Raw genomic sequence first — 12,510 nt, forward strand, 5'->3', positions numbered from 1 at the left:
CCCATACACTCGACTCTTATACCAACGTTAGTAATTTTTAGTTGGAGGAGTGGGGACTCGAACTCACGACCCCTGGTTTCGTAGTCAAACAGTTCACTTGTTTGTGTGTATTGAAGTTATTTACCCTCGAATAGAATAGAATACCTAGGGGTAGGATATAACATGTACAGAGGCATTTTCTTTCTGGTCTGGTACCAGTGACCCTCGCCATCTGTATTTTATATATTTATCAGCTTTTGTTATTTCGTTGTTTACTTACATGTGTTAGAGTGTGATCATAGATATCAACCAAACGCAAATGTTTTTGACCCGCAGTGAGTTAATATCAAGACTGGATAACTCCCATAACGTAGAATTTAAGACTGGTATTTAAAACTTTTACAATCTTAAACTTAAAAGTACTACATTTTTCCAGTATTTACAATCTCAAAATTAAGTGTACAGTATATTTTTTCTTATTTACATTTCATATATTAATATGTATATACATCGATTTGTATCACAGCAGTTTCATTTCCCCATTTATAACTTTTTTGCTACGATTTAATAATTGTAAAAAGATTAAAAACTTCTTGATAAAGTTTACAGCCCTACAAATTGAAATTAAAAGTAATAAGGAAAAAGAAGTTCCTCTCTGAGAACTCTCTGAAACGTATGCCCAATATGTAACAGTACGAATTCATATTGAATTTCATAAAGCAGTAAACTAATATATACATATTATTCACGAAGACTTTGAATACATATAAGACATCTTGTAGCACCATGTAATAAAATATGAAATTAAGTGCTTCCTAAAAGGCAGAGCTTCCTCGAAAAAAAATCACCAGTGTCCCTTAAAAAATTTAAAGGAGTGGTGTTATTGCAGTGGCTGCAAATATCTGGAATTATGGATCCGTTTTAGGAAGTTTATGTTCTATTAGATCTATTACAATTATTTGCATTAATAACAATTCATGATTTCTGAATGTATGTCTTAAACGAAATTAAGATTAAATCTCGACATGTGAAAACTCGACAAATATTCTGTATATGAACAAAAGAAAGTTCTGAATAGATTTACATCTGCACCGAGATGAAGAGAAAAGCGTACTTGAATAATTTCTGTTATTCATACTAAAGCGTACTGCATCAACAATTTTACAAAAATTATTATCAAACAGAAAACAAGTCACAATTGATAAGTGCTTCAAATTGAAAAGTTTGCACTGTGAAATTTTTAAACCTACAGAATCTCATTATGGCAATAGCCTATGAAATTCTGTCTCTTATCGCGTGAATGTTTGGAAATGAGGACTTATTGTAAATAGTTCACGTTCCAATTCCAAAGTTTATAGAGATCAGAATTTACGTAATCCTGGAAAATGACTATTGTAATTCCTTTTAATGACATTATTGTCATATATTACGGTTCTTTTTCGAAGGAAGATTAGGTCCAACTTTCAGGCAAAATACTGCTATGATGAACGCGTCTGGTATGGAAGAATAACAAATAATCATTTACATGTACAAAGCTTATTTAAATTCAAAAGACAAGCCATTTTTAACAGTTAATGATCAGAATTTTACTCAGAGAAAATCACTGATTGCCGAAATTCTCGAAAACCCTTGTTAAATTTACTGAACTGCTAAGTTTACAGTCTATAGCTTTTAATGTTAATCTTTTAGCACTATAGAAAAGGCATGGTAGTAGGAACCTTTTTGATGTTTATTGATAACTCATAGCCAATAGCTTTTTTCCTAGTGTTAAACTCTGGCCAGTGATTTTTAAGATAATGGATGAAATATATGTGAAAGGGGAGAAGAGCAATATGTGCTTATCAGAGTTCAATGCCTGTAAAGTTTGACCCCAAAACTTTTTTTAAAAAGTTATATCGACTGTACAGGCAGTACATTGGAACCTGACATCAAAACAAAACGCTTGTTAGATTTTCACATGAATGACTTTGGTCACAATATTTTCAAAATTCATGATAAATAGTAAAATACAATAAAAGAACTAGTGAAATAAAAAGGAAGTTAAAAATATATCTGATCCTGATGAGAATCGAACTCCCGACCTAGATTGCTAAGTGAACGTAAACCACTAGGCCACAGTGGGACTGTGACGTGTTACATTACAAACATTTAATTTAGTATATATAATAAATTTTAGTTATGGCAGCGTGGCGAAAATCGTTTCACATAGAAAATATTGCATTTATATTTTTTTCTTCGTAGAAAATGTATTAAGCACAAATTTCTTATTATCAAACGCTCATTTACATTTTTGTTCAATGTTTAAAGCAGTAAGCGTGACGCGTCTGTCATCCGTAGACAGTAAGCGTCTACTGACGTCTTACTGATTGATAACTGTGCGCATAGTGTACTCGAAGAAACCCAAACAACACCGATTCCAAAATGTACAACGAATTTTAAACTCGATAGTATACATAATATTCATTTTCTTTTTCATACGTGTGACAGTAATGCGACGCTGTCGGCGCGACGCCGGTAGCTCTGCTATAATTGTAAATTAGAAAGTTTTTTTCCCCCAAAAAATAATACATCACATGCGATCTTCAATAACATTTAAGAGTTAAAATATACAGACTACCATTTCAAAGTTTCCTTTGTAGGGCCACTTTTAAGGTAACTAGAAAATGTAAAAAAATTACATGTAAACTACAAATAAAATGGAAAACATAGATCACATGCGAAAGCCACATTTAAAACTACTGTTCACATTTACGCCATTTCATGCGCGAGGCTGTGTGTACAATACTGAGTGAGCACTTGTTCCATCCCCGGCTAAGAAGGCTAATCAAATTTTATATATTTCAATACATGAATGAAATATTCATCTGATCGGAGGAACCTTCTACGTCATAGTATTTCTAGAGGATAATTAATAACACAGTTCACTGTCAGTCGTCTAAGCAGAAATGTGCTTTGACTGGTGCTAACTTGTTTCTGATTGGTCCAGATTCTATGGTAGCATACTTCTGCCACGAGATAGCTAGAAAAGTTTCCTGGAAATACTTTTGTACATATTATCTCGCTATATTTTTGCGTGTAGTTCCGAGCTGCCATTTTGATACCTATAAATAGCACCCTACTGAATCGACGGAACACTGTTGAACCCTGAGGACAGTAATCGTGATCTGTTTATAGCTATCTAGCAGCTGTGACGTTGCAGTAACGGAATTTCAGAAATCAATAAAAAATATCTGGAAAGATAAATAACAATGATAATATTTGGAACAGAATTTGTTAGGAAAGATAATATAAGAGCAATACTTAGAATAGATAATTTAACAGCATTATTAAGAACAAATAATTTAACAGCATAATTTAGAGCTGGTAGTCTATCAGCATTATTTAGAACAATTAATATTCAGCAATTATAGAACAGATAATTTATCAGCACACACTATATAATACTTCATTTCAGAGTTAAATTAGGCACAGTCACAGAAATTCACATTCCAGCCGTTGATGATGATGGGGATTTTATTAAATGTGAAATAGCAAAATTTGTTGAGGGAGGTGATATTTCAAGATATCCGCCGCCAGATGTACAGGTCTTCAGAGTAAGTATTTTTTGTCGGAACAATGCGAGTACAAACAATAAAAATGCACACTTACCAATTACAAATAATGGAAATATTAACACTGCTAACACTAATCATTTAACTTTATATTATAATTATTTGACTATGTTTTCCGAGCTTCGACAATGCTTCAAAGCTTTTCGAGCATTACAACATGCATTTTTATAGTATTCCGTTTCCGTAATTGTTTTTACGTAATTAGTTTCACAAATCAGGAGTTCAAATTGAGTGAGTTCCACTGTCAGTATTAATCGTATTTACATCTTTATAGAACTGTACAGTATCCATCAATACATCAATGTCTAGCAACTATACGGATGACTCATGGATCGCCATGCCAGTCAGTGTGAGGGATTTTAATAGGAAGAAGATTACTTATGGTCGGAATGTTTACATGCCATATGAATATTCATTGAGTTATACTACCGTGCAGGTAATACTCTATAAAAATGTTCTAAGTAGATCTTTGAAAAATTTTGCTACTGTAACAGTTACGAATAAAATCAAAGGTAGATACCAATATATTAACTTACCTTTCCGTCAAATTTAAGAGTATATTGTGATATAAATTATAAGTTACAGTTAATGCATAGTGCCACAAAATAACAACTTGAAAACAAGTTAACTGTTTTAAGTTTATAAATTTCTATTTTGTTTTAATACGTAGAGCAGGTTATTAAATATTTTTAAAATATCATACTATACTTTTTTAATCATTTTTTATTAATTCCCTACCGGTGGACCACCGAACAGGTCAATAGGAATGCCCTCCGTCCGTCCGCGTGTCCGTTCGCAAAAATTGATCCTGCAGTTACTAAAACGGTATTCAAGCTAGGTTCATAAAACTTGGTTTGTAAATTTTATGCGAATGTGCATGACTTAGCTTGTAGGTCACAGCTCAAGGTCACAATTGAAGTTCAAGTAAAATTTGTTTCTGCTCCATAACTTTTATATTTATAGATGGATTGTCGTAGTGTTACACAGAAATGTTCCCCATAATAAGACAATGTGTTGACGCATGGTCTAAGCTTGTCGATTAAAAGTCAAGGTTAGTTTTTAAGGTTAAGAAAAAAATTGTTTCTACTCCATAATTTTTACTAGCATTTTTACTAGGATTTTTTTTTATTATGACAAAGAAATGGTCCCCATGATTAGACTGTGTCGCGTAGTAGTGAATTCAACTAGGTCATTTTAACACAATCCGATTTATTTCTCTGTTAGAGAAAACAGAATGAAAGTTTGTGTTTTTATGCATCGACTACAGTGATTTGCTTTTGAATAATATCATTGTCTGTCAGATGCATATTATTATATCACGAGGTCGCATATAATTCCTTTGCATCAGAACTCCAAGCAACGACTTTATTCAACAACAAATTACTGAATGAGATATATTATTGTCCAAGTAAATACGCATGTGGATTTTATTACACAGTTAATACACATGTAGATTTCTTTGCCCTAATTTATAAGAATGTAGAGTTTATTACCGAAAAACGCATGCAGATTTCATTACTTAATAAATACGCATTTTTTCATACCCAAATGAAAACTTTTTTTCTAACACGACCCGATTTTGCCCTATTAATCAAAGAAGACATAAACTGTAGTTATTTATTATATGCAACACATACATTTTTTGTACATCACAATTATAACGTCATAGCGTCAGAGGTCATAGCGGCGTGTAAAAAATGTCGCAACACCGCTAAATGTCGCAATCACGGTTAAATATCGCAAGGTTGACGTTAGATATCGCAAATACCGATAAATGTTGCAAAATTATCTGTCGCTAAATGTTGAACGTTTAACGTTAAATTTCGCAAAAATGTGCCCACCGTTGTATGTCGAAATACAAACGCTAAATGTCACACAGCAAAGGTAAGTTCAACAGTCTGTCCAACTTAGACACAAGATTTGGTGAGTGCATGCTTGCATGCGTGAGTATGCAATGAGGGCTGAAATGAAATACCGTTGTGAACTGCACGTTTGCTTGTCAATGGTCCCGCGCCATATGTACGTTATATATTTAATATTTTTAAAAGTTTGAGCCCTAACGCGGTACTCGCCATAGTATTAAAATTATTTCAGAATTACGTATTTCTCTGTTTAACTCATGAGAAATTAACCTAGCGCGGCGTAGTGCATTTCTTGCGTCGACCTGTTGCGGTAGGTACGGGAAGGAGTTTCTGTCCGTATTGGTGTGTGTGGGGGTTAGTGGTGGTGGTGGTGGTGGTGGGGGAGGGGGTCTATGTACAGGTATAAAATGTTGCCCTGTGGCGCATTTTTGGTATAATGAGGTGCTGGAGGGGTACTAACACTCATTTAAGAGGTTTTTGTGTGTGTGTGGGGGGGGGGGGGGGGGGGGGGGGGGGGGTATTGGGCTCTCTTTCTTCTGGAACATTTTGAATACAAGTATGAAATGCGCTTGGCCCTAGTCTTTTTATGCCCCCTCGAAGAAGGAGGGGTATATTGTTTTGCAGATGCCGGTCGGTCGGTCGGTCGGTCGGTATGTATGTAGACCAATCCATTTCCGGATGATAACTCGAGAATGCTTAGGCCTAGGATCATGAAATTTAATAGGAAGGCTGGTTATCACCAGCAGATGACCCCTCTTGATTTTGAGATCATTATGTCAAAGGTCAAGGTCACAGTGACCAAGAACAATTAAACAGTTTCCGGATGATAAGTCAAGAATGCTTAGACCTAGGATTATGAAAGTTGATAGAAAGGTTGATCATGACTAGCAGATGACTCCTTTAGATTTTGAGTTCAGTGTGTGAAAGATCACGGACACAGTGACCCGGAACAGTTAAACGGTTTCCGGATGATAAGTCAAGAATGCTTGGGCCTAGGATCGTGAAAGTTGATAGGAATGTTGGTCATTACCAGCAAATGAACCCTATTGATTTTGAGATCAGTAGGTCAAAGGTCAAAGGTCAGGGTCACAGTGACCAGGAACAGTAAAACGGTTTCCGGACGATAACTAAAGAACCTTTAGGCCTAGGATCAGGGAAATTGATATGGAGGATAGACATGACCAGCAGATGACTCCTATTGATTTTGAGGTCATCATGTCAAAGGTCAAGGTCACATTGGCTAGGATCGGTTAAACGGTTTCCGGACGATAGCTCAGTCATGCGTAGGCCAAGTATCATGGAAGTTGACAGAGAGGTTATGACAAGCAGATGACCCCTATTGATTTTGAGGTCAGTAGGTCAAAGGTCAAGGTTACAGTGACCCGGAACAGTTAAACCGTTTCCAAGAACACTTGAGCCTAGGATGACCCCTGTTGATTTTGAGGTAAAAAAAGATCAAATCTCGAGGTTACACTGAACTGGAACAGTAGAAGTTACGTTTACAGTGAGCAAATAATTTCTGTTCCTTGTGCAATTATTTAATGCATCAAGGGGGTGGGAGGGGAAAGGGGGTGGGGCGCATTTCGTGTTCTACGAGCTCTTGTTGTTATAAATATCGATGTATGGGATGGGTCATTTTAGATTGGGAGGGGGTGGGGAGGGTGTTATGGGACTCTCCCCCTAGGAAATTTTAAACACACGTATGAAATGGTGGCCTTTGGTGCATTTTTTGTCTTAATTTTATGGAAATGGAACTGCAATCCCCTAATTTAAGTAGGGTCAGGTGGTTCTCCTGGGATATTTTGCAATATAGGTTTGGTGGCCTCTGGTGGGTAGTTTGGGTCTAAATTTTAAAATAAAAATATTATTTCAAAATAATTGGGAGCAACTATGATGAGTACAGGTCACTTTTCAGCCAACTGTGGGGTGATGCCTCGACCCGGGCCACGATCCGGGATGATGCTCAGCAGTGCGACGCTCGACACACGATACGACTGGCGACATGACATCGTAAAATCTGGACGTTTTGCCGCATTCTCGAGTGTCGTATCATACTGTCGTGCTTCGTGTCGCACTGGCGTGTTTCGCGAGCGCGACAACTAATGATGAGTTAACGGCATCAAAACCAATTGCCGACAACTTACCTTCACGATACCAAATAAACAGGAGGATAACAAGAGCACCACAACGCAGAGCCCGAAGGTATGTCCTTTTACCTCTAAATGTGACCTTGACTATGAAGCGAGCCATTCACAACATTCGCTCTGCACTTCTTCTCGATGTGGTGAACATTTGTGTCAAATGGCTTTAAATCCGTCAAGCAGTTCAAGAGTTACAGAGCGGACAAGAAGCAAAATCAAATGAACTTTGACCCTAAATGTGACCTGGACCTTGAAGCGATCTATCCAAAACATGCATGTGCTCTGCACGGTACGTCGTTTTGATGTTGTAAACATTTGTGTCAAGTTTCTTCGAAATCCTTCAAGGGATTCAAAAGTTACAGAGCGGACATGAAATTGCTAACGGACGGACGGACTGACACCGGGGTCTTAACATAATACGTCCCTTCGAGCGTATAAAAAGGGAGTGGCTTCTATCAAATATAGAGGCTAAACTAGCCCAGCCGTACCCAATATGTTTCATTTCAGTAAAAGCTGCTACAAAATATAACTTTGTAATGGGAAAATGTAAAATATATCCGACATTATAAATGCCTTGCCACCAAAGAGTCGAACACCGATTGAAAGACATTCAATCGCAATTTGATTTTTCTTTTAATCAGTCATGGGTTCTATTTCTTTATTGGAGGTTTACATCTAAAGTTATAAGGCGACTATCCAGCTTCAATGGCGGAGGAAGATCCTCTGTGTCCCTCTGTACATTATTTCAGGTACGAGCGGGCATTTTGATTTTTTTTTTTACTTTCAGTTTCTTAAAATTGTCTGGCTTAGTCTCATTCTCCCTGCCCACATTATCCTCCTTTCTCCGCCACCCCACCCCACATGACTGTGAGGTTCTAATCTGCGTCCGTTGTATCCCGACTATATACTCGTCATTTTCAGACATATTTATTTAAGAAATAATATATCTCATCCAGTGATTTGTCGTTGAAGAAATCATTGTTTGGAGTTCAGATGCGAAGGAATTATATCACTCGGGCTACGCCCTCGTGATATAATTCCTTCGCATCTGAACTCCAAACAATGATTTATTCAAGAGCAAATCACTAAATGAGATATATTATTTCGAGTCTAACACGTTACCAAGGACTTTAAAGTACATCCTTGACGGCATTTATTAAATATTTGCCCGTTTTCAATTGGTTTCTTTTCCAGCGCGCCGCTATATGCCGTTTAACGCTATGACGTAATATTGTGACGTCAGGACAGTGAATTGTCGTATAATAATTCACTGTTTACCGTCTTCTTTGTTTAATAGGAAAATGAATCGGATCGTGTTAGAAAATTTCTTAATTCACAGATTTTTGTGTGTGTGTCTTTTCAAGCAAAGTGTTGAACTCCGGTTAGCGATATAGGGCCACGAATGCCCTCTTGTTTCTATACGTAACAGCACTTTTTACTAAGATAATTATTTGTATTACATAAACCTGTTAATACTTCTTCCCTCGAAAAAGTATACAAGAATGTATGGGTATGAATTCCGTCTGGTTTAAAGCTATCAACACTTATTTTATCATTGAATATTCACGTAAACTACTTAAAATAGAATTCTAAAATATACATAAGGAATTGTTTATATAACATAGTGTCAACAAGAGTGCCAGAATGTCACAATATACGTCCGTCACAGCAAATTTCTTTACACTAGCACCTGTATTTACAAATAGAATTTTAATTTTGTGGTTGTTTAGTAAAGATGGTAATTCTTTTGTTTTTCTAAATCCACATAAAAACTCCTTACCAGGTAGAGATACCTAAAAATACACCTAAAATTTGAAAGTAACATCTATGTTGTAAATGTACCACAGAAAAGTGGTCTTGGTTTTCGGTCAATTATAAAAAGGTTACAATATAAGTTATTTATAGTAACAACTAAAAAAATAAATAAAAAAAATTGTAAGTCCACACAAAAAACCTTACCAGGTAGAGATAGGTCAAAATACACCTCAAAATTAGATGTAACGTGCATGTTGTACTACAAAAAACGTGGTCTCGATTTTTCGCTACGACTAGTACTGAAAAAGTTACTATATAAGCTATTCATAGTAATAACAAACGGAAGTAATTCTAAAGAAGGGACCTGCGCATGACACTTCATCTCGTGATGGTGTACAATTGTGCCAAGTTTCATCAAAACCCCTTTGGCCTCTAAGTGTGACCTTGACCTTAGACTTAGGGACCTGGTTCTTACGCATGACACTCTGTCTCATAATGGTGAGACATGCACGAAGAAGATATGCTCCGGAAAAAGTCTGTGGACGCCGCCCGCCCGCCCGCCAGGGGCGTTCCCATAACGTTTCTCAAACGGGCGTATAAAAAGGAAGTGCGACAATTATATAAATATCTTATGGCAGCGTGTGTGACATTGAAATTGTCAGTCCGAGGGCAGAATGTCACCCGAAGCGAAAGCCGAATGATGACATTCTGCTTTAAGGGTTTACAATATCAATGTCAATTTTGCTGCCATATGATATAAATTTATTTTATTATGCCGAACAAAATTATGGAGAAAAAGCTGAAAAATATTTTTGATTCTTTTGTTTCTCTTTCTGTCGTCTGAATCGCCTGTGTACTCATTGAATAATGACGTCAGTTATTATGTATGCAAGGGAGGCACTCTTTTCATGATTTGGCTAGGGAACTGAAGCAGTTATTTGCCCTTATATGGCATTCAAAAATTCAAAATATCAGCGGATGACCTGACAGTCACTTTCGCTTGATCATGTGTCAAAAAAGTTGGAAATGCTTTTTGATAGTCAAAATATCTCTTTCTCGAGTAATGGGATTTATCATTGTAGACAAAAGTAAGGTATAATAATTAGCGTTGGTGTTGCGACATACAACTGTGTGCACATTTTTACGACATTTAACGTTAAGGTGCGACATTTAGCGGCAAATAATTTTGCGACATTTTGCAGTGGTTGCGACATTTAGCGTCAACCTTGCGACATTTAACAGTGGTTGCGACATTTAGCGGTGTTGCGACACTTAACTGTGTCACAGCGTGATGTAGAAAAGAACCTACACAAAACTCTTGAACAAATCATGGTTTTTCGGTCTAGATGAGTATTATTTCATTACTCGGACGAACTCCAAACAATGATTTTATTCAACGCAAATCACTGTTTGGGACATATTATTTCTTTATTCTTACACGACCGGATTTGTTTTCTTATTAAGAGAAAAAAGTCTGAAAATTGTGCGTTCACTGTTTGTACGTCTAAGTTATTACATCATAGCTGCGCGCTGAAAAAGAAAACTGCACAAAAACAGGCGTGTTTTCAGGGATGAATATAATAAACCTTGATAACGTGGTAGAATCGTGATATGATACCTCTGAACTTAATTCAACGACAAATTACTGTTTGAAATATAATATTTCTTAAGTATTTGCGATTCATTTCTTCACAATTGCACTAACTCTTGATTTAAATGTTTCCACTGAACACGAATATAGCAGAAAAATATACATTATGAACTTTAGTACAGAATGTTCATATTATTCTTTCAGTTTGTTGTACAAGTGTTAGCTAATTTGATTACACCGGACTTTGTAGAGCCAACGCATGAGAGCAATCATATATTTATCATGTATGCTGGTACATCATTGAGAACAGAAATATATGCAAAAGCACCAGAAAATACGTGAGTATAGCTGAAAATACGTGTCAGGTATATTTATAAGTAATCGCACTTCTAAAATTTAAATATTTTCTATTAGTATGAATTTTGACATACGGCATTTAGCAAAGTTAGAAGATGTTTATCGATGCATTTTCATTTCAACATTAAAAATCTTTTGCAGTACAATTGAGAATTTTACGGCTTTTGGAATACAGAATGAAAAAATAAAATTGTCTTCAATACAACAAGATCCAAAGCGACCGCAAGTTAAGTATGCAATAATGACATGGAAGCCGTCTGCTGTCGAAATCGGACAACACATAGCATGTGTTAATGTACATGATAATACCGGGTAAGCAGTTATAAAGTAATTATCTAAGGAAGTTTTTCCTTACGATGAAAATGTTCAAACCCTGCTTAGATATTCTCAAATAATTTAGCATCGCCAGATCTAAATTGTTCATCGGTCGTCTTTATTGAATATCCGTCAAGGTCGTGACACTGTTTTAAGGCTGCCGAATAAAGTGACCAAGGTTTCAAATTACAGAAGAACGTTGCAAAATGCTTACATAGATGACGTTAACGTAACTAAAGTGCATACGTATTAGTAGAAAGAATATCGATGTCCACTCTGTTCCACTCTTGTCGCATAATAATGGTTTATTGACTTCAAGATGTAATAACATTTTATTTAGTAAATGTACAATGTGAATTTTGTATGTGAATTTCAACACTAGCTTTTACCACGGGTACTAAACAGTGCCTGCGGTACCGCCTGTGCCGACGAGGAATGAAGGCATTTCGCTTCCGGTACCGCAGGTACTTCGCCAATGTTTACAAAACGAGCGAGATCGGTGAGCTATTTTTGTCAATTTTGTAATGTTGTTACTGCATAGAGCATTTTTTTTCAAAAATGTAGCGTTATCTACATATCCATGCTAAATTTTGTGGCAAATGATCAATATCCTAGACACGCAAGGACAAATAAGTTGGGAATGAAACGTGATTTTTTTTCACATCAGTGACTGTTTAGACTCATTTCTTTTTGCTGACCCAAACGATGTTGTCTTTGCCGTCGTTAATTATATATTTATAAATGACATGTGATCTGCCGAAACATAAAATGTGTCCAGAAAATTCCGAATTTGAAAGTTATGCCAATTTTTGGAAAAGAGCCGCAGGCATTACGACGATGCCGCAGCCCCGTCGAGGTGCCGCAGGCACTTCTAAAAGTATCGGGACTTAAATTTGGCC

General features: G+C 36.3%; 1 protein-coding gene across 1 annotated transcript; it reads left to right on the forward strand.

The window, feature by feature from the left end:
• Positions 1 to 3,891: 3,891 nt before the first annotated feature.
• Positions 3,892 to 11,608, forward strand: LOC128553334 (uncharacterized; the record flags this gene model as incomplete). The annotated part of the gene is made up of 3 exons (XM_053534470.1): positions 3,892 to 4,026; positions 11,144 to 11,277; positions 11,438 to 11,608. Coding segments are annotated over exons 1-3 (440 nt in total), but the record flags the coding sequence as incomplete, so codon positions are not given.
• Positions 11,609 to 12,510: the final 902 nt, after the last annotated feature.

The sequence above is a fragment of the Mercenaria mercenaria genome, unplaced genomic scaffold (genome assembly GCF_021730395.1).
Source record: "Mercenaria mercenaria strain notata unplaced genomic scaffold, MADL_Memer_1 contig_3711, whole genome shotgun sequence".
In the NCBI taxonomy this organism is placed as follows: domain Eukaryota; kingdom Metazoa; phylum Mollusca; class Bivalvia; order Venerida; family Veneridae; genus Mercenaria; species Mercenaria mercenaria.